The sequence below is a fragment of the Bos indicus genome, chromosome 4 (genome assembly GCF_029378745.1).
Source record: "Bos indicus isolate NIAB-ARS_2022 breed Sahiwal x Tharparkar chromosome 4, NIAB-ARS_B.indTharparkar_mat_pri_1.0, whole genome shotgun sequence".
Lineage (NCBI taxonomy): Eukaryota > Metazoa > Chordata > Mammalia > Artiodactyla > Bovidae > Bos > Bos indicus.
This window is the reverse complement of record NC_091763.1, coordinates 87077160-87101275: the sequence shown is the minus strand read 5'-3', so window position 1 is coordinate 87101275 and position 24116 is coordinate 87077160. Positions and strand designations below refer to the sequence as shown.

At 37.3% G+C, this 24116-nt stretch overlaps 1 protein-coding gene across 12 annotated transcripts in view; it reads left to right on the top strand.

Moving 5' to 3' along the window:
* The window catches only part of CADPS2 (calcium dependent secretion activator 2), a 582333-nt gene extending 558582 nt beyond the window's left edge, over window positions 1-23751 (top strand). For all 12 annotated transcript variants that reach the window (XM_070787293.1, XM_070787301.1, XM_070787295.1 and 9 more), the window contains 2 exons: window positions 17076-17180; window positions 22785-23751. In XM_070787293.1, the coding sequence (XP_070643394.1) occupies window positions 17076-17180; window positions 22785-22958 (279 nt within the window). In that variant the 3' untranslated portion in view covers window positions 22959-23751. The remainder of the gene's footprint in view (window positions 1-17075; window positions 17181-22784) is intronic.
* Window positions 23752-24116: the final 365 nt, after the last annotated feature.

Sequence of the window (24116 nt, the reverse complement as noted above, 5' to 3'; positions counted from 1 at the left end):
GATAAAACAGTGTTTGGAGGAAGAGGACTGGACCAGGAATCTAGAAACCTGAGTTCTAGCCATAGTTCTGCCATTGACTGGATAAGTGCACTTCAAGAAGTTCTGTCACTTGGCTGAAACTCAGTATAGATAGCACATGCAAACCAAAGCAGTTGATCTAGAACTCCAGATGGTTTCTGAAATCCCCTCCAGATTTTAAATAGTTTTAATTTCAGCAGTGGCAACAAAAGTTACTGGGTTGTTTGCATGCCAAGTCTTGCACCCCGGAGTAGCAGACAGTTCTAAGGTGTTTTTGTGATGGCCAGGTGAAAGCAAGAAGCAGTAGCAGTTACAGTAGATGAGTAGAAAAGAGATTCTACATAAGGAATGCCATTTGATATTCTATACAGCTACCACCATGGTTCTGAGTCCTACAGGTAGAAAAATAGTTGGAACCCATATATTCTGTATTCATGTTAAGTCTTTCAGAATGACCAGAATATCTTAAACGGAGGCTGTCTTTGCTTGTCAAGTGATACACATACTGAAATCTATATGTGAATATAATATTCCCGGAATTGCACAATATATTCTTGTAGCTTATATTGTACAACATGGGAAATAAAGCCAGTTGACTGTTGTTGTTCAGTCGTTAAGTTATGTCTGACTCTTGGTGACCCCATAGACAGCAGCAGCTGGGCTTCCCTGAATGTAGTATAACCTTTAAAAATTGTAAGTTACTACATGTACACCTGTAATATACAATATTGTGTGTGTTAAGTTGCTTCAGTCCTGTCTGACTCTTTGCGACCCTGTGGTGTACAGCCTGCCAGGCTACTCTGTCAATGGGATTCTCTAGGCAAGGATACTAGAGTGGATTGCCATGTTCTCCTCCAAGGAATCTTCCCAACCCAAGCACTGAACCCACATCTCTTATGTCTCCTCCATTGGCAGGAGAGTTCTTTGTGACTAGTGCCACCTGGGAAGCCTTAATATAATATTACATAGCAACTATTTTGTTTGTTGGTCACTAAGTCATGTCCAACTCTCTGACCCCGTGTACTGCAGCATGCCAGGCTTCCCTGTCCTTTGCTGTCTCCTGGAATTTGCTCAGATTTATGTCCAATGAGTCAAGATGCTGTCTAACCATCTTATCCTCTGCCACCCCTTTCTTCTTATGCCTTCAATCTTTCCCCGAATCAGGATCTTTTCCAATGACATCCATACATGACTACTGGAAAAAAAACCATAGCTTTGACTATACTTTTGAAAAAGAAAATAATTAAACTTAGTGATTATCATTGTATTTTGAATTTAGCCAATGGGAAAAAAAAATCTCACATGTGAAATTTACCTTAAGACACATTAAAAAACTGTGTCTTATCTGAGTCAGTGAAATTTAAAGGAAGTTCTCTAGCAGAAGAGAATATGGATTTACCAGAAGAAGTTCTGCTTTAGAGGTAATCTCTCTTATCCCAACTTATAAAACATCATTGTCAGTAGCTGTTTAAAAAATGCTAGCAAATCAAAGCCATTTACAACTTGTCTGATCCCAATGTAAAACCATGGCAATGCTTTTCTTTTTTTGGAGAAGGGAATGGCAACCCACTCCAGAATTCTTGCCTTTAAAATCCCATGGATGGAGGAGCCTGGCAGGCTATAGTCCATAGGGTTGCAGAGAGTCAGATACAACTGAGCATGCAGCACAAGTCCCATTTTTAATGCCTCCTATGAGGTTTCTTCTCACACTGTCAGGTTTCAGGAAACACAGAGCTTGCCCCAGGTACCCATGGGTCAGCAGAGAGGCTGGACACTTTCCCAGAGAGCTCTGAGTCTCTGGGTTGAAAAGTCATGATGTTTCAGAAATCAAAACTGCCGCTCACAGTAATTGTCACAAGAGTACCCTCTGTGGTCACTTATAATGTCCAAGAATATCCCAAATGCTGAGGCTAGTAGAGGTCAACAGAAGTGCATCCCGTTGTCTGGGAGAGACACTGAACCCACCTAACTCTCTAAACGTTTGTGCCTTTACAAAGCAGTGCCCATCTTGAGACCCTCTGAGACAATTTTGTTTTAGCGCTCATGTTGCTGAAGACACATCAGGGTGCAGTCTTTAATTGGTAAATCATGCAGATTAAGCATTCTCTTGTGTTATAAACTGATTAAATATTTAATTGTTGAGGAGTTTCATCTCAACGAGATTTTTTTTTTAATTGTGTTGTGATGTCTTCTAAAGTTAAAAGTAATCCTTTAAATGATAATCAGTGATATTCATCCACATAGTGCTTTGTAAAGGATTAATTTTCAGGACTTTCCTTGAAAAGGATTCTTTTTGGTAAAGAAACTCTAAGCATTTTAAGTAAAACTGACTTCAAAAATGTCAGTGAGTTTCATGGCCATTTTAAGATATGGTAAGAAGGGGAAAAAATGAAACTCTTGCAAGTGAATATGCTTTTCAAAATAAAACTAATTTTGCACTTCTACCTCTTGTTTATCTCTGGACTCCAAAAAACAAAAAAAGAGTTTCATGGCCATTTTAAGATATGGAAAGGGGGGAAAAAAATGAAACTCTTGCAAGTGAATATGCTTTTCAAAATAAAACTAATTTTGCACTTCTACCTCTTGTTTATCTCTGGACTCCAAAAAACAAAAAAAGAGTTTCATGGCCATTTTAAGATATGGAAAGGGGGGAAAAAAATGAAACTCTTGCAAGTGAATATGCTTTTCAAAATAAAACTAATTTTGCACTTCTACCTCTTATTTATCTCTGGACTCCCAAATAAAAAAACTCTGGACTCAGAGTTTTAGAGTTCTGTGTTTCACACCCGTGCCCAATCTTTTTGATTCAAGAATTTATTCATCCTCAGTAAGATTGATGCTACTATTCTTATTTAAAAATTAAATTTGTTTCATTGGTTTGCCAGAAATACTTGAAATCCACAAAACAAGAGTAAGAATGGCTGCTATTAATAGACAGTAGAATATATTAGAACTGACCATCTACTTTTTCAGTCATATTCCTTGGATGAATTTCTTTGTATGTGTAATCAGCCTCATTATAAACAAAAGCTGGAACCCAGTAAGACCCAGAGGGCTTCTTTGCCTTCTTGCATTTCTTATAATTCCATAATATGATAGATACATTCGCTCATATATGACTGTCGATTTTAAAATAACAGTTTTCCTCTTTTCAATGTTATTTCACTTTCAATTGACAAACAAGTTGTTATATCCAAGGGTCCCCAACCTCAGGGATCTAGTGCCTGCTGATCTGAGGTGGAGCTGATGTGATAATAATGGAAATACAGGGTACAATAAATGTAATCTTCTTGAATCATTCCAAAACTGTACCCCCCTCCCTAGTCCATAGAAAAATTGTCTTCCACGAAACCAGTCCCTGGTGCCAAAAAGGCTGGGAACCACTAAATCAGTATAGATTCTGATTACAGAGTATTTTCTCTTCAACGTTGTCTCTATGTAAAAAGAAGTCAAATATAAAACATTAACTTGGACCCATCCATGATTTTCCTATCAACAATCAAAATCAAATATTGCTATCACTCTCATGTCCTAACCATTATTTTGCTTTTCCATGACTAGAAAAGATGGATGTAAGCTCAGTGATGTACTTGAGACTAAGATCATTTATTTCTACCCACTGTTATGTCATGTACCCTGGGGTCACCTTGTGCACTAAAAGTAGACCAGAAGCTTGACTGTTTCTTATCCATGTTCATAGGACTGGCATGTCGCCTCTCCTACATTTTAACAATTTCTTATTTAGCAGCTTTAATATACTGTTTTCCAGGGGGTGTTTTTTAATGTAATTATATGTATTTGTTCCCACTTTATTTTATCCACAGTATTTGTACTCACATAGAAGTTGTTTGACCTCTTCTAAGACAGTTGTAGTCAACACTTGTTCTGTATATGGTCACGTGTGCTTTAGTAAATGGCATACAAACCTTGCTCCTTACCTGCTTCCCCCCCGCCAAGTTTATTTCTCTTCAAAACCTCTGCTCTCAAATTACAGCTGTCTCATTCATTTTAGTTAATCATCTTTATTTTAATATTGAGTTATCATTTGTAAGTATAAGAATTTATGAAAGACTCTACTTTAGATGTACAGTGTGCGCCAGAATAACTTTGGCAAGTCCAGACGCGGCTCCTCATGACCAAAGGCCCTCATTTGAATCTAAGCTGTTGGTGAATGAAGACCTAAGAAACCTGAGCTAAGCACGCCTAATTGCCTAAAAGAAACTCCACCAGAAAAAAAATGTATTGTAGCTGGTTGATCATATTTCTTTGATAATTCAAAAGAATCGTCAAGAAATATGTGGACTTCTCCCTTAGATTCTTGAAATGTGATCACGAGACACAATTGTCATTTGGCACATGCCCAGAAATACACATCTTTGCATGAGGCACCTGGACATATGTGGCAGGTCTGGTAGAATCAGGCTAATTAACAACACAGGCTTAAACAGGCACCTCATCTGGCAGTGCAGTTAGTTGCCTGATGGTGCTCAGCAGGATCGGGTAGTGCTTTTTATTTTTCTATCCTAATGGTCTGCTGCCCACCTAATTTTGCCTTATTGTCAGTCACTACTTACCGCAGCTTGGGGCCCTCCCAGGAGGCTAAATTATTATCAAAGGATTAGGGAGATGTAGCCTTGCAGCTCTGACATTTCTGATTACTTGTCTATGCCAGAACACTAATTAGCTGTGACTAATTAAGAAAAATGTTCCTGCCATAGAAAACCATTTAAAAGAACTAAAAAGTAGAAAAGCAATTCAAAAGCTGAGCAGTGCTCAGATTTTGCTGATGCTCTTTAGATTTCCACCAGAGCCTTAACTCACCTTTAATTGTGCTCAGAATTTTAAAAAAAAAAAACTCACTTGTGAACTGATCTGAGGTTTTTGCTTGAATAGGAGGAAAAAAAAATTGGGGTTGATCACTTAAAATCACTTCACCATGGTAAAACTCTCTCTGATGAATCGAAGATGTCAAAACTTGCATTTTCCTCAAGAAATTTTTCTAAACATCAAATGCATAAATGTGTATTTACTTTCATTCACCCAAGCCAGTGACAGTAACTTAATAGTCATGGAAGAAATCAGAATATTCCCCCTCCTGATTTTATCAAAGATAGTTGAAATAATTACAAGCAACATGTTGAGCAGTTCAAAAGTTATTTAGTATTGATTGCTTGCTGCTTTCACATGGATGATGGTCTGGAAACTCTTGCTTCTCTACACAGAGCCTGGCTTTTCCTCGGTGGCTTTGCATACTTGCACTGCAGCTGGCTCCCAGTGACCTATTAATGAAACTACCCAGGGCTCCCCTGAGACCAGCCGTCGCCATCAGTTGGCCAGTGTGATGTTTTCATAGAAATGGTGGCTACCATTCTCCTTCTCTTCAAACCCGACTTCATAAGCAAATGACACATGGCTTTAAAGCCATTTTCTGTGGTGGTTTTTTGATCTCCTCCTCCATCAAACACGTCCTCTGCAAGCCTCCCCTGCAGCCTCATCTACATGGTTGGTGCCATTCACAAGTGAGCACAGAAGTGGCAGCCAAAATGCCACCGTTGACTAAGTCCAACTAAAAACAAAGTCTGTGTCAAGAAGCAGCTGTGGTAGTAAACCAACATCATTGTGGCAAAACAGGGTGTTTGTTAAACTCATTGAAAGGAAACTCTATAAACAATTTTCACAGGTACTTACCTAAACTCAAGAGCCCTCAATTTCTTGATCTCAGCCCAGCCCTAAGTAAGACACCATCTAAATTTCACTCTCTTAAAATAGGCAAAATGTTTTATTTGAAATAAAGCAAGTTCTAATCCTTACCTCACCTAAATTCTTCATGCTGTTTTTTAAGCCCATTTCCCCTTTTCTTCTCAGTGGAGAACAAAAAACAGGTAGCCAGCATCTCTAGGGAATAATCCTTCCTATATATGAAGACTGTTAGTAAGACACCTGTCATCCTTGTCTACTCCAGGATAAATAATCCCTATTTGCTCAACTTTTCATCATAGGCCCCTTTTCTAGCCCTTTAATCTTTTGGGGGGCTGTCCTTTGAAGCTTCTCAAAATGCTCTGTGTCACGCTTAGGCTTTTAGAGTCAGGAATTTGTTATTGTGGTTCAGTCACTAAGTCTTGTCTGACTCTTTGCGACCCCATGGACTGCAGCATGCCAGGCTTCCCTGTCCTTCACCGTCTCCCAGAAGCTTACTCAAACTCATGTCCATCAAGTCGGTGATGCCATCCAACCATTGCATCTTCTGCCACCCCCTTCTCCTCTTGCCTTCAACCTTTCCCAGTAGCAGGGTCTTTTCAGATGAGTCAGTTCTTCTCATCAGGTGGCCAAAGTATTGGAGCTTCAGCTTCAGCATCAGTCCTTCCAATGAATATTTAGGACTGATTTCCTTTAGAAGTGACTGGTTTGATCTCCTTGCAATCCAGGGGACTCTCAAGAGTCTTCAACACACAGTTCAAAAGCATCAGTTCTTTGGCTCTCAGCCTTCTTTATGGTCCAACTCTCACATCCATACATGACTACTGAAGAAACCATAGCTTTAACTAGACAGGCCTTTGTCAGCAAAGTGATATCTCTGCTTTTTAATACGCTGTCTATGTTTGTCAAAGCTTTTCTCCCAAGGAGCAAGTGTCTTTTAATTTCATGGCTACAATCATCATCTGCAGTGATTTTGGAGCCCAACAAAATAAAGTCTGTTACTTTCTATTGTTTCCCCTTCTATTTGCCAGGAATAGGATGTAGTATTTGAATGTGGCTATACACATTCCTATTTATACATTCTCATGGAAAATTTTCCCATACTTTTGCTCTACTGATCCTCATAAATTTGGCTCCATATTCTCCCCACATTCCTTGTTGACTTTCTCCTTAGTTCTGGCTTTCCTGATGGCTCATATGGTAAAGTGTCTGCCTGCAACGTGGGAGACCTGGGTTCAATCCATGAGTCGGGAAGATCCCCTGGAGAAGGAAATGGCAACCCACTCCAGTACTCTTGCCTGGAAAATCCCATGAACAGAGGAGCCTGGTAGCTTACGGTCCATGGGATCGCCAAGAGTCAGACATAACTGAGCGACTTCATTTTCCTTTCCTTTCTCCTTAGTTACTGCCTATATTATACACATAAAATATATGTTTATTAATGTCAAATTGTTCATTTCATGTTTTGGGTGCATAAGATCTAGAAAACAAATCCAATTGGTCTTTCAATTAGGATGTATAAGAAATGGTGGTAAATATTGAGACTGGAAGGTTAAGCACAGAGACTTCCCTGGTGGCCCATGGTTAAGACTCCACACTTGCAATGCAGATGGCATAGGTTCAATCCTTGGTTAGGGAACTATTAACAAGATCCCACATGCTCCACAGCCAAAAAAATAAAAAAGGTTAGGCATTGGTTTTGTCCCACATCGTTGAGTATCTCTGTCACAATGACTCGGTAGGATTCAAATTACAACTAGTATTTACTTTCTCGAAGCCACATAGTGCTGCTAGAGGCTGAGAATACAATGTTAGGTAAGATAGACCAAGTTCCTGCTCTAATAAGGGAACTTACATTCTTATGGTCAAATGGGTCTTTTGAAAAAGTTAACTTGTACATTAAAATGTTTCACATTTTCATCTACTGAATAGACGTTGTTGTTGTTTTTTCAAATAGTATACCGTGGAGAATTAAAATTTAGAAAGCTTTCAAATAGGAGATAGTGATATCTTTAACTTGTTTTTATTTCTCTCTGTTGCAAGTGGATGATTGGAAACCTGCCAGGATGTAGAGCTGATTCAACAGTTGTGCCTAGCTCTAGTGCTTACAATATCAAATGCCATGACGGTGCAACAAGGGCACGCTCTCCCTCCCTACCCTTCAGAGGTTCTCTGCTGAAAACCCAGGCTTATGCCACCTCCCAGGAGGGCTCTTCATGTTCACTCAGACACAAGTCTGAGTCACAGTGCCACAGCATGGCGGTTCTCTGCCTTTTTTATACACTCTCACAAGACCAGCAAGCACTAAAGGCCCCAGGACATGTCCTTTAGTGGTGAAAACTCACGAGGCAGCACTGGCAGCGCCACACTAGGTAGCCCCACGGCCTCTGGTACCCGCCATGAACAGCTACTAATACCCCTGAGCATATGCCAGAAAGGTGGTCCGCTGCATGCATGACAGACTCTGAAAAACAAGTCTGGAGCTGAGCACATCAACCTCTGAGCACATATAATGTTATCATATCCTTGTGTGTAAGAATGTATATGTTGTGTTGTTGGCTTTCAGTTGCTAAGTTGTGTCTGACTGCGATCCCATGAATTGCAGCACTCCAGACTTCCCTGTCCTTCACTATCTCCTGGAGTTTTCTCAAACTCATGTCCGTTGAGTCAGTGATGCCATCCAACCATCTCATCCTCTTTCATCTCCTTCTCCTCCTGCCTTCAAAGTTCCCAGCAGCAGGGTCTTTTCCAGTGAGTTGGCTCTTCATATCAGGTGGCCAAATTATTGGAGCTTCAGCATCAGTCCTTCCAGTGAAGTGTTATTTCCTATATGTGGATACTCTCATATGTACCTAGGCATGGGGGGTTCATTAGTTTACAGTACTTTCTCCTGTACTTAGTTCATCACCTACAATGAAATTAGACTGTCACATTTTCAGTTCTGTTTTAGTCGTGTGTTAAATTTCATTAGCCAATTGCAGTTGTTTACTTTTTGGTGATGCCTGCAACTTTAGCATTCATTAAATTATTTTGCTATTAATGAAATGTTTCATTCAAGTCAACAGTTCCTCTGGCTCTGATATTATCCTTTGTCTATTGAAAAGCTGCCCTGCCACTATTATATGTGTAACAGTTTATATCTCCAAATATTTTAGAAGCATTCAGTCCCTCAAAAAATATGTAACACATGTTATGTGCTGGACATCCTGCTAAGGGCTAGAGATATTAATAAAAAGACTCGGTTTCTGCCTTATAGATACTCACATCCTGTTGAGGCAGATATAGAGCACATTATGCAGTATTTCTACAGACACATGTACAGAGATTTAAAGGCAGAAAATACGGGAGCTTCTAATTCTGCCTGGTAAGAGAGAGTGTTGGCTTCATAGGAGAAATGATGGTTGAATGGAGTCATCAGTGTCATGAATCTGGCCAATGAAATGTACGTGGGGATAAAAGTCCCAAGAGAGGGATTGACTTACCCAAAACTTGTAGGTATAGAGAAACACAGTATCTACCAGAGCAGCAGATCACTCATTTCCTGTGAGAGTGCACCATGAGTCAGAGACACAGGGATAACTGTTTATTTCAGTCCCTACAACACTCTGGAAGAGGACCTTTGGAATAATTTTTCCCTATTTTTTATAGGGAAACTGAAGCAGAAAGACTGGCTAACTGTTCATTCTCAGACTGAGGTTTTATCTCAAACTTGTACCATTCAATAGAAATTGCAGGAGTCTAATTTATTTTTATCCAGATCCTACATTATTGATTTAAATGCAATATTGACCAAACTTTTATATATAGTACTCAAAATAAGTCACTGAACCAAATGAACAGGTCTTATCCCCAAATAAATCATTCACAGTGTATGTCTGCATCCCAAACTAGTACACATACCCTTATAACTGGGTTGACCACTGTGTTCAGCCAAACCATTGATTAGTCAAAAGATTAGCCCAACCAGTATGCATTCCATCATTTGTCATTAAGTAGGGGAGAGGGAAACAACTGATGATCTGAAATTTTCACTTTGTAATCCCTGGCCGTTTTAGCACCAGGAAGAGAACCGCAGAATAAATTTACAAAGGCACTTGCCTGCTTGATGATAACGAATAATGAAGAATAGTATTGATTTTAATGCTCTTTGTGTAGTGTGAGGATAGATAGGCTAGTTAAGTAATATTACTTTCAGGATATTTTGGGAGAAAGGAAATTTGGAGTTAATAAAATAGAGGTGAGTGGAAAAAAGCTTGTGCAACCCCCAGTTTCTGGAACTTACCCTATTATATAACTTACCCTGTTTTATGATTGAAGAGGGTTGAATGCATCTGGAAGCATCTTAGTTATTACATTCATGCATTTTAAAAAAGAATGGAAGAAAGTACTGAACTTCAAGAGTAGGAAAAATGTTTCATCATTCAACAAGCATTTATTAGGTACCAACTATATGCCAAACCTCCCATGTTTGCACGTCTTACACTTTCTCCTTCTTAACAGACACCATAGTGTTCGTGAACTCTGCTTTGCAGTCTTCCTCATAGAACTAAGAGAAGCTCATAGAGCTTCCCTGGTGGCTCAGAGGTTAAAGCGTCTGCCTGCAAAGTGGGAGATCTGGGTTCGATCCCTGGGTCGGAAAGATCCCCTGGAGAAGGAAATGGCAACCCACTCTAGTATTCTTGCCTGGAGAATCCCATGGACAGAGGAGCCTGGTAGGCTATAGTCCACGGGGTCGCAAAGAGTCGGGCACAACTGAGTGACTTCACTTTCACTTTCATCGAACTAAAAAATGAAAATTGCCCTAAATGTGAGTTTATTGAACACGGAAGGGGAAAAAGCATGAGTCAAGTTCTTCTATGTTCTGTATTTAAAAAATAAGAAAACTGTACATATAGATTGAATCCCTTCATGAATGAACTAGGATCTTCTTTCCACATTGTTTTGTTGCAGTGAAAAAAGATTTTCTCAGTATTCCTAAGTTTTAGAGTATATGGCACTTTAAAAGCATTCGAGTATATGGCACTTAAGAAGAAAACATGTGGGAAATGCATAGCACAAGAGCCAGTTGGTTAGTTATCCTAACAGAGTCTGGTTCTTCAAAAAATTTATTATATTGTGTAATTACATTGTCAGGTGTACAAATACCTTTGGTAATGTAGATTACATTAACTTGTAAGAAAATGTGATGGACTTCTTTGGAACAATAAGCTTCTCCTATATTATTTCATAATTCTGCATCATAACCATGAGGGAGCACCAGGAATGATAGAGCTATTTTCTTAGTTGTCTGCTACAAATACCAAACTGTTCTGAAAAAATCAGAGACTTCATTGATGAAACACACTGTTTCATAGAAGGAAATGGAATAACCTGGTAGTCATGAGCACAGACTTTGAAGCATAGATATAAGATGAATCTTAACCCTGCCACTTATATAAACTTAAATAAGTAAATTATTTAACCTAAACTCAGTTTTCTACCTCTGTGAGTTCAGTTTCCATGCAAAATGAAAATAAGAACCATCTCATCACAGTTGGTATAAGAATCAAATGAAAATTGAACTGATGCACTTGAACTTCCCATGGAGGCATTTAAAAAAAAAAAACGGATACTTTTATAGTCAGATTATTATTATATATTATATAAAATATTATAGGTAGCATTATTAATATAAAATCATAGTAATGCTTCAGAGTTCTTAATAAATTCCATTTATTCTTCTTTATACTTTATTGTTTCATTTTTGTAGAATATCTATTCTTCATTAAAAGGCCAAAATGAATAAGTTTAAAACAAAATAACATCTAACAGAAACATCTATAATTCTAGACTTGCATATTTGGATGAACAAAGCTATATTTAACCAGCATTTAAAAAAAAAGACAATTTGGCTTTTCCCTTCCGTTCATTTTTAGGAGAATCACAAGCTGCATGGTTTCTAATCACGCCCTTTTCTTTGATAGTTAAATCTAATCTCAAAGTATTTCTGGAGAGTATAAGAATCTTATTGTAAAGCTAGATTCATCTCAGCTGCCCTTCATAACCCAGATGAGAAAACCGAGGCCTACAGAAAGCAAGAGGCTCAGTCAGGTGAATGGTAGCCTCACAGGGCTTCCGCGTACTCAGCCCCCGAAGCTTCTGGGTTGATAATGTCATTCTCTGGTGTGTTCACGACCAGCCCTCAGCGGCTAAGTCCTCCTGCATGCCTCTGGGTTCAGCTGGTTGATAGATGTAGATTGGGTTGAACACTTCCTATATTCTAAACCTAATAGACTGGTTTCAGTTTTCCTTAAATAGAGCCCTTAATCCTATTCCAAACCAACAAAAAATCCACACTTTAGAACTTTCAAAATGCTTGTGCTTTGAGGATCTGTTTTATGGAGCCAAATATAATTGTTTCTGGGGGATGCCTTGACTAGAGGGGGGAAGGATGGAATTATTACACCAAAAGTACATTTTAGTGTTAAGAAATGAGAAGTGAGTGACTACAAATTTAATTATGTCAAACAGATGTACTGTGGACCAAAGGAGCACTCCATGTATAAAGAAGCATTTATATTTACTTTTTAATGTAGTGGTGAACTGTAAGGTATTCACTTTTCTAAATATTTTGTAGCCCTCTAAAGCCACAACATGATCTTAAAGGATGCTTTATATTTATCAGATTTTTTCAAAACCTTCACCTTTTCAAAACTGTTATTTGTTCTTTTATTCAATTCATCTTAACATTTAAGAGGTACATACTTCCTCAGATGAGATTTTCTAGATGGTATTTCATTTCAACACAGTGACTTGACTCTGATAAAAACAGACAGCTTCTCTTGAAATAAATGAAGAAATACATACATACTGTGGAAATTTAGCCATTCCATATCTGGGGGCACTAAAAAGTATTGGTTGTGGGGTTTTGTTTTTTTTTTCTCTGTTGTTCACCTATTGAGACGAGACTAGCTGGAGAAGAATGAAAATATATCAACTAGTTGTACCAATTCATAATCAATAAAAAAGCTAAACACTTAAGCAGAAAATAGATCACAGATTTGTTCCCCAGCAAAGCACTTATTTTTACCCAGCCATCATCATCAGAAGCCGCATTATGACAAATGATTTGCTCGAAGCCGCCGTAATACATGTACCCTATGGGGTCCTGTGATTCAGATTTAGGAATATCAGCCCCAGAGGGTCTGAAGACATTGTGCATTAGTATGTATTGAGACCTCATTCCAGGTGGCAAGCGGCTGGATTTTCTTAAAAAGAAAAATATATAAAACTTCCAAAATAAAGGTAGAGTGCTTATTTCCAAGCAAGAAGTGTTATATTGCATTGAATCCTCTTGCCTCCAAATGTTATAAATTAGGCAGAAAAGGGAGCCGCGCATATTTAATATATTTGTTTTGTATTTCCACTAGTCAAGGGAATAATGAAATTCCTTAACTACTTCTCTTTAACTTGCATGAAGAAAGCACGGTGTGTTGCTAAATCTCTTTTCAACCAGCACTGCCGAGAAACAACTTTAATCCTTGTTAGAAAATTGCCGAGTCTGGGACTGACAAAGAGCTCATGCTTGTTCCATTGTTAGTGCTCCCCGGCCCCAAGAGCAGCGCCCTTTACAGCTGCGTGGATCCCGCCCGGCTCAGCTGCACTATTTAGGAGACGAGGTTTGTCAATTTCTATTGACAATGGAGAGAGTTTTTCAGGGCCTGTAGCAGTGCTGACACAGTTGGGGATCAATGCCAGCCATTCAGAATGCACCCTCTTTCATTGCTGTGGTTTGTTAATTCAAGACTAAAGGTCCACTGAGGGGGTTCAGGGTGTTTAAGAAAGCTGATGAACTGTTTAAGAAAGCTGATGAACTGCAAGCGTTTATAGCCCTGGTGTGGCAATTTCCATAGTCAGTGGCAACTCCTGGCACTAAGGGAGCTGTGTCCTTGTTGACCCTCTTGTTATTAAAAATGCACAAGTGCTGCGCTTCTCAATATTTCAACACTCTTTCATTGTCAATACCACCTTCTGAGCCCTTCAGCTTGTTGCTTGCTCTAAAGATCTTCTTAGATTGGGTTTGAAAACTTCACCTTAAACACTAGATTAGACTGATGTTCTGTTTTCCGTGCTCCTGTTGATTTGTTGAACCTTCCCAGGGCTGGAAAGCAAGTAGCAGCTTGATGGGGAGACGGGCCGCTAATATGATTTACCAGTCTACAGTCATGCACAATAAGTGTGAATAAATACAGGGGTCTCACAGAGTCAACCCTAGCCTTTCCTTTCCTTTTATTTTTGCTTTAAAAGAGATATCTCAAGAAAATGAAGTGAGTAATGCATGCCCTTACAGGAGTTGAATGAACCACAAAAAGAAAAAAAAAAACACATATTTTTTGTTAAAGTGGTAGGCTGCTGGCATGGATTGATGGAGGGGGAAAAAAATAGTGCAGAATATACACTTACTGCTTTATTATTAAGTAGACCAAGCAAAGAATAAAGCAGTAATGCCATACCCATGACTTGAGTGCAGGCTCCAGCGCCCCTTCGTTGTCATCCCCTGAAGGGAAAAGTGAATAGTCAACCAAGTTGCTTTATAAAATTAACTTTTCCAAACTGAAAGCACATTTTCTAACAGTCATACTTCACTGCACATTCACCCCTTTCAAATTTTTTTTTCTTTGTTTTGGGGGATTGGTTTGCTTCAGTAGAGCGGGTGGGTGGGTGAGGGGAATGAAGCTAACTTACCTTTGAATTTTTTCTCAAAATGGAAAAAAAAAATGGGACCTATCATCCTCCACCCAAAAGAAGAACATTTCTATTCGAGCTCAAGAAATAGGGAAATGCTACTGACATTTTTTTGGGGGGAGGGGGTTGTGTTTCACCATATACAAGAAAGAAGCAAAAAAAAAAAAGAAGCAGTCCCAGTGAGGTTTTTTTTGGTTTGTTAGCTTAGTCTTCATAACACCATAAACTCCAAGCTAAGCTGCTTATTTCTCTTCATTTGCTTGCTTTCGCTGAAGTTCTTCAAAATGCTTTGACTTAGGAATTAAAATTATGCATGATTAGTGGATGAAATCATTTCCCTTATAGAATGTTCCTTGTAGAATAATTTGTTTGCCTTTAAAGCAAGATGATGATAAAGTGGCTTAAGCATTTTATTAACATTAATTCTTTTTCTCTGATTTTATAGTTAACTTTAGATATTTGATTTCCAAATTATTCTTCTTTAAAATTACAATTTTGGCATTGTGTTACAGAAGGTATATTAATAATAAGTTTCTGTGTTATATTAGATGTCCCTTCAATTATCACTTAATCATAAGTATCATTTACATGTAATAGAAAAATGAAGTTACATTAATTTTAAATTATCTGTGGATTTTTTAAGAACATAAGATGCGTAAGGAGTAATTTTAAGAAAGTATTTTCATTTATCTCAAATTCATACAACTTACCACATATATAGTAACTTTACAGTCTGACACCCAGATTATTGCGTATGTTATAAACTTAGTACAATATATCATATTTTGTCCCCCAACTAAATTACCCCTTGAAGAAGCGCTATAATTTAAGAGTCATAACCATTACGGCTACATTTTAGCTTTCAAGTTACTTGGAGAGTGGAGTCGAGGTAAGAGTGTTACGTTACTACAGTATACTCATATTCAACATCACCAATACCTCTGAGTGTTTGCTTGCATTAAAATAGAACTCAAGAAGTTGAGGCTATCATTTAAAATAAGAAAGTAGAGGATTTAAATATCAGATACTAATCTATTAAGATTTAATATGTCAGCTGAAATACTAAATTTATTAGTTTGTTTTTTAAGAATTTAGGATTATCTTGTTTTATAAAACTTGTATCTGATACCTTTACACGTTCTGAAAGTTAGGAAAGTAATCATTAGGAAAAAGCAAAATTGGGTACATGAATAACAGTTTTTAAAAAAACCTTAGCCCATCTCACAGTTTAAAAACTGGAATGGTCATTCATCCATTTGATACCACAGTATTCAATAGACCAGTTATTCATTTTCAAATAGCTCATCTCATTTATGCATGTGTGTCCAGTATATCTACCGATTATAAGAAATAAGTCTGATGAAATCTTAAACCAATTCATTTTTACATTGGGCTTAAACGACCATTCCTTACACTAAATTTTGTTAGAACATGTTATAAAATACAAGTCCAGGTGAATTTCAGACTTACATCACTTGAGATTTCTTTTAGAAATTTGAATTTACTGCTTTATTGTGGAAGAAATATGAAGAATTTTTCTGTTTGAATACCTAACATATGCACACGCATATGTGATCTGTGGTGTCACTGTTTTTGTATATTCAAGCAAGGCACAAAATCCCTTCTCTCTCAAAGACTCTTTCGTCACTTCCTAAATGCTCTGTGGCCATTGATATTTCTCGCACTTATCTGGATGAATAGCATTATTTTCTTACAGTATTACCTAAACCTAGCTCTGGCATATGAGTACCAATTCCCTTAAAATGCCATCACTAATGGCAGATTGCCTTTTCTTGAAAACGGAAACAAAATTTCTTCTTTGACAGTACTCACAGACATGATATAGGAGCAAGAAAGTACATTAGAGGAGAATTTCAGTTTTCCCAAGAGAGTTTTCATAAACAGAAAACATGAACTCTCCGAAAACACTTGCAAAATGAAACAGATTGTTTTCTTTTATAATTTGGTCAACTGACATGTGTTTTTGTAATTCTTATAAGACACAAGAATTCCATCCTGATAACATTCCTTTCTAAGATCTGAAATCTTTATTTTAGGTGGTTTTAAGCCATCTTGGCAAATCCTTAACAACCAGTTATAGATAAAGGTGTTTTGGGGGATTAGAGGTTAGTAAACTGTAGATGTTTTTTGCTATCCCTCCTTTAAAATGCTGTTTCTAGGTATTGCCTACATGCATTATGACATCTACTGATTTTTACATAACCTAGAGATTAATGGGAAATTTCCCTTTGAAAATAATTTACCCATTTTTTTTCCTGCTGCTTGGCAGTCCATTCACTCCCATATTATGTATTTAGTACCCATTGTTACCTATAAATTACAAAGCAGGCTGCTAGGCTGCAAATGCAAAAATACTGTTTCCCATGAATATGTTGCAGCTGAAAGACTGTAATGTTAATTCATATAAAGAATAGCCTGGGTCAACTTAGCAGATTTTCTAGCAAAACATACAATTCTGTTCACAGAAAATTATAGCATTATTGACTTCAAGTGCTGATCTGTGGTCATTTTGGAGTGTTTCATTACCCCCTCATTACCGAATCTGTTAAATAAGTACTGCAGAGGTTGTTTTCTTGTTTTGTTCTCCTGCCTTCTGCCCCCATCCTTCTTTGCAGCAATGGTACAGCAGCTCCATGAAAGTCATCTGTGTGTGGCTGGCTGATAGATTAGACCTTCAGCTTCATATTTACCAACTGAAGACACTCATCAAGATCGTGAAGGTAAACAAAATGTGTTGAGACGTGAATTGCCCACCAAGCTATAAAGAATAATGGCAAGATATTGACATATAAGAAAATCATATTTAATAGAACCGAGTGGATGTAAGTACTTTAAAAACATCACTGTTGGCAATGATGCACTGCTGCTTATTCCATTTTCAGTGAGACTACGAAATCGTGTTTCCACTAGTAAAAAGTATTTTGTTACCATAAAGGAATCACATTTTAAGATAATATACATAAAGCCCCTACCATATTTACCTAAATGTAGTAAGTCCATAATAATTTTGTATTAATTATCTTAGGTACAGCAGTGTTTTTTCCTCATACATTTCCTTCACATTTATTAATACATCATTAGAAGGATTTTTAATTATATTTGCCCCTAGGACAAGGAGAATCTCCATTATTTTTGTTATATCCTGATATGAAAGTGAAACATTGTCACTGCCTGAATTCTTTTGGAAGCATACCCCAATATGTGAGAGATGATCAGTGTGAGTATTGGGGACCATCCATAACCACCAATGGATGTAATCTCGGTTCACCAAGGCTGTCTTGACTTATGCTTTTCAAGAGTATACTTAGGAGGGACTTTAAGATAATATCTTATTCACACCTTTAAAACTCACATGATTTTTCACACCTTATAAATTCTAGTAGAAATGCAGAATATACAACAGATATAACTTTTTCTTAAAATTGAGACAAATTCTACATTTTGGCCAAAAACAACTCTAAGCTATTGCAAATCAGCGGTTCTGGGCTATAATCCTTGGGGTCGCAGAGAGTCAGGCACAGCTGAACAGCTAGCACTTTCACTTCACTCTCATATATTTATATATATGTGTGTGTGCCTGTATATTTGCATGTATCTTTATGCACACATATACATATGTATGTATATTCGTATGTGTATATGTACATACACACATCTAGGCAGTGGTTCTGACAGTGTCATTCCTGATTTAACATTACCAGCATCACCTGAGAACTTAGACATGCAAATTCTTGGGCTCCACCCCAGATCAACTGAATGAGAGTGTCTGAGAGCGGTGCCTGGCCATCTGCACATGAACAAGCCCTCCAGAGGATTCTGATAGATGATAAACTTTGAGAAGAACCATTGTATCACATTGTTAAAAGTTTTATTCATATTAAAATATTTTCCACCATTCTCTTGGTTCCTGCAATCTCATTAGATTGCAGATTCTTTTGTACCATAGACACAGAAGTTATCATAGATTAAAGTACCCACCAAGACGAAAGTTCTAAAGTCAGAAATTGGCAAATCTGCTAGAACAGAACCAGACCTATGATGTCACAGTGATAGCAATCATGATTAGTCATAAACAGCAAGTAAAATTGTAGCCATCCAGTAAGTTTTATACACTAAACACATTCCGTTTCAATCAACAAACTACCTTTGATCTAGAACACTTTTTACCAGGTGTTATTTATTTTATAAAAAACCTGAAAACGCACCACAAATATGTTCATATTTGCTTTAGCTCCTCTATGATTTCTTCCTTGTTTCTACAAACGTGACTTGGAGAGCTTTCAAATGAAGTTTGTTTTTCATAAAAGAGAATCAGAATAATCTGTGTTTATGTTGTAAATATACGTACATGTTAAGACTGCAGTCAATAATGTGACTAATATTAGGATTAGCTTAGGATCAGCTAATATCCCTTAGGATCAGCCATATTTTCAAGCTAATATCTACTGTATTCAGGATGTCAGAAATTACAAACTCAGGTAACTGATACTAGATAGGTAGGTAAGCTCTTGTTTTTAGAATAAGAATCTGCATGTTTTATTAACCCATCATTTTTTCTTTCAAAGTCATTCCTATTCTAATGTCCACTAGTCATTCACATAGTTAGCAGGAAAAATGATTAATAATTTTGTTAATTATAGGGTGACATTTCCATTTTATTCTAAGTCAATCTATCTTGTTTTTTAATCTTATTTTAATATAGTGTTCATTATGGCTACCAGCAATCAAGACTGACAAATATGAGATTAAAATTTCATGTATATATGTTTGACTTTCCGGGTATTATTTTTCACAAGCAGGCCCCCAAACTCAGTCAATACTTTCTTGGGCTGATGCATTTAATCAAGTCCTAGTGTTTTATTTAATAATTAAAAGTGATTATCTTTACAATAAAAATTAGGATGAATTAATTTAGTATTCTAGTTATTTTTTTTCTGCTTTGAATATAAGCAGACACTAGCCAATTTCATACACAGATTCATCACTCTTTGGAGCCTATATAGTTATAATGTTCATTTTCCAGTGAATTTACACAGCTATTAAATAGCACATGTACAGAGGTGTGTAGGCTCTGAGTAGGCTGTCCTTCCATCCACATCACATAGACTGGACCTGCCTGTTACAGCAGAGTAGTACATTCTACTCAGAGCCCAGCTACTAGACCCTAGAAACCTGGTTCTCATAAGCATTGTCATTCTTCTGTGCCCATGGAGACCCAGATGCCATCAAAATGTATATGATAACCAACTGTCCCACAAAGACACCTAGACAGCCATTGGTTCATTCGTGTTGCTCACTAAGAAAAAACAAATTGCAATAAAATTTTCACAGAAGATGTAGGACTAAGAAATTAACAAAGTTGTAATATCAGAATGATTTATTTGGGGAAGGGTAAAATAGAATCCTCAAATAAAATGGCTGATGGATTGCTGATCTCCCTAGAGGCCATTTGACATTTTGAAGCAGTTAACATAAATGAGCTGCCTCTTTTACCAGGAGAAAAGACAACAAGTGAGCAGCACCCCGCGGCAGGCACTTGTCTTAAGTAAGAGCCAAGCAGACCTTCTTGGCAGCCACAGAGGATCTCTACGTGTCAATAACATTTTATGAATTCTAAAAAGAGAGAAAGAGAGAGATTGCAAGGGTTCCTGCCCTGCAGTTCCCCTAATGGCTTATCACTTCCTAATAAAATAAGGAAGCAGAATCCAATTTTATACAAACTACAAAGCCTTTAATATGGCAAATCCACACTATAGCTCTGTCCTAGCCAACTTATTGATAATTAGAGTAAATGTAAAGAAAGCCATTCCAATAAAATAAGAAAGTAGGACTCACAAACTCAGTATATAATTGTCAGTGGAACAATAATACCTTATTTCAGATGCTTTATCTGTAGATGAATATTTTGTATGTTTGATATATTTTTAACCTGTTAGACCGTTGTTAGAGGCTTGAACACAAATCTCTTATGTAGCAATACCATGTAAACTAGTTACCAGATTTTCTAGACAAAATTGACCTAACAGAGTTACTTTGTGGGTTCTGGAGCAAATTACATAAATTTTGGTGTGAAATATCACCATAGTAATAATAAGGTTTAATGGTTTAGAGGGCTTCCCTAGTGGCACAGAATGGTTTAGAAAGAGACAATGAGGATGGTAGGTTTTATGTGTCTTAATATAAAATATTAAAATCAAATTAGAATCATTTTGGTCATCTAAAGAAAAACACTAAACTCTTTTTGCTGTTGAGATGCTGACCTCAGATACAGTCCGTGTTCCTCACAGTTCAGTTTATTTTTTGGACATGTGGTAGACTTTTCAAATATGCATTTTATTTATGACAAGAGAATATCACTTCTGAAATGTGAATGATACCATAGGGCATAAATCAAATCCTAGATGACAAGAAGATAAACTGTGAAAATACCAATGACCCCACTACCTGGTAATGGTTCTGCTCCTTCCCCGAAGTTCATAGACCAGGTGTGTATATGCAGGGGCTTAAGATGCCATCCATCAGCACTTCCGCCCTCAAGTGAATAAGCACCTTCAGCTCAACTGTCTGAATATTATATTTTCCTTCTAATTGTGTTGAGTGAAATCAGGCAACCTATAATGTTTCAGCTATTGGAGTTGTTACATTGGGCCAGAAAGTACAACATTCCTTCTTCTTCTTTGACTTTTTTCTTCTACTAACTGCAACCTCCAAAAAAGTGACTTTTAGCAATCATTTAGAACAAAAAACTGGCACATGGATATGTACTGATACTCTGGGACAATCCATTGAAACCTGGCTGTTTAGTATTCTAAATCTAACATAGGACAGAAAAAAAAACTTTAAAGATATTTAGCATTTTAATGGAGAAGGCAATGGCACCCCACTCCAGTACTCTTGCCTGGAGAATCCCATGGACGGAGGAGCCTGGTAGGCGGCAGTCCATGGAGTCGCACAGAGTCGGACACGACTGAGTGACTTCACTTTCACTTTTCACTTTCATGCATTGGAGAAGGAAATGGCAACCCACTCCAGTATTCTTGCCTGGACAATCCCAGGGACAGGGAAGCCTGGTGGGCTGCTGTCTATGGGGTCGCACAGAGTCGAACACGACTGAAGTGACTTAGCAGCAGCAGCATTTTAGTGGCCTTGGAAGTGTTTCTGTAGAATCCCCCATTCAACTGACTACAACTTTAAAAATCAATAATAAAATGCCAGCTTTGTTTAGTCATAAAAAAGTCACATGTGAAGAAAGTCTCACTTAAGGGGAAAAATAAAATGAGGAAAATTCTATAGTTTACATATCTTAAGAGCCACAGAAATCAGAGTTGTGTAGTTATTTCTGTTGTTAAGAAGCACTGTATAAACAATAAAATGGTATTTGTTCTATGTTTGACACATAATACACCAAATAATTTACTGTTTCACAAAAGTGTAAATATGTCTTTCATTAGCCAACCAAAGGAAGCTTAATGCTGGAATTTAGCACTTCACATTCCAAGGCAATTTCAGAAGGGCAAAATTCATAGGGACATTTAGGTGCTCACAGAGTTTTACCCAGTATACATATAAATAAACTTTATAATTCACAAATGCTAAAAATGCAGACTTATTTTAGTGATAATAGGATTAATCCTCTTCCCTCCACAAACACCCAAAACCTAATGCAGTTTATAAAATGCATTTTTGAATCCTCAGTTGAAAAACTAAGAATTCCTTCAGATTGAAAATGTACATAAGTACTTATCATTTTACTTTTGTTACAGGTTATTCAAATAGTAAATGTTGTGCAGTTAGTAATATATTGGTTAAAAAAGCTCATTTGTCATCTGACAGTCACAACATTTTGATCTACTCAGAGTGATTCTAGTTTGAATAGCATTATCAGAAGTCTCTCATTTCATTTTCTCCCTGGAACTACACCTATAGGATGACTGGCATGGGCAACTACAATCTGAATCCATTAGTGAATTGTACCAGATCATTTTTGAAATGCCAACTGAGCATATATACATTTAGGCATACACATATACATCCACAGGGGCTTCCCAGGTGGCGCTAGTGGTAAAGAACCCGTCTGCCAATGCAAGAGACATAAGAGACGCAGGTTCAATCCCTGAGTCAGGAAAATCTTTGGAGGAGGACAGGGCAACCCACTCCAGTATTCTTGCCTGGAGAATCCCATGGATAGAGGAGCCTGGCAGGCTACGGTCCATTGGGTCGCAAAGAGTCAGACACAGCTCAAGCAACTTAGCACATATGCATGCATATACATCCATACATATAATCTGTAAGGGATCTAAGTGGTTTCTTTCTCCTTCATCCAGAAAACCTATAGGGACTTCCGACTGCAGGGTGTGCTGGAAGTCACCCTGAACAGTAAGACCTATGACACCCTACACAGACGTTTAACGGTAGAGGAGGCTACAGCTTCTGTTTCAGAAGGAGGAGGACTTCAGGGCATCACGATGAAAGACAGTGATGAAGAAGAAGAAGGCTGATGACACGCAGCTCTGCAGAAGGAAGGAGGACCTTGACTTTATTTTGTACTTGTTCTTGTAATTACACTGATTGTTTGGACCAAATATAAATGCTTGTATTTCACGCTACATTTAAAAAGTTAATGTGGAATTAGAGTTAAAGGAGAAAATGCAAGTATTTTTTTAAAAAAAAAAACAGGCTTTTTTTTGTGTAGCTTGATCTAAAATGATGACCTTTGGCTGGCTCTGTGATTGGAACATGAATCTTTTTTTGAAGAAGATTTGACCTTTGTTTTCTGTAATAACATCAAAGTCATGTCCTGTGTTGTGAAGTGAGATATGTATTTCTCATGATAAAACATTGTGAGAATAAGCCACTTCTAATCACTGTGCCAGTCCCATCTTACGTACCCTTGTTAAAATGGCGTGTACTTGACAGTTTATCATTTATGTGCAAGGTTTGTCTCCTAGTCAAATTATCATTGTTGTGATGTGTAACCTTGGCTCTTAGCACTCCAAATTGGTCTGCAGGTGTATTCCTGGGCTTAAAGGATTGCCAAACCCAAATATAGACTAGATTATCCAATGGACTTGTGTCTTGTTCCATTCTGAATATGTCTTCTCTCAAGTATAAAAAAAAATCTCAAAGTGTGGGTAATAAACGTGCTGCCTTCAACATACCATGTTCTACTTCTCAGTGTAACAGCTTGCAGGCAATGGAAGTCTGCTTGGCCCTAACCACCTCTGTATTTATTAGGATTGTATAAATTAAATGCAGTAAAAAAAAATGTTAGCAGTATTACAAACATCTCAACAGTTGGCTCTGTGTTTTTATTTTGTTTATTTATAATCAAATGAGTATGAGATATTAACACTGCTTTCCACCTAGTAGACACACACTTGTTCAAAGAACTAGTTACTATGACAGCACATTTCCATAGCAAAGGTAATGTTGACTACATACTCATATATTATGTATTACTGGTTAACATTATCAATTAGTGTTAATAATGAGTAATACTAGAAATGCAAATAATGTTAACTAGCAATTGACATTTAATTAACTTTTTTCTTCCTCCAAAATATTTTCTGGCTATAATTTTGAAGTACTATTTATCTTTGATTTTTTTTTTCAAAAATATGTCAGCATTCATTCATAAGTAATGTCTAAATTTTTTT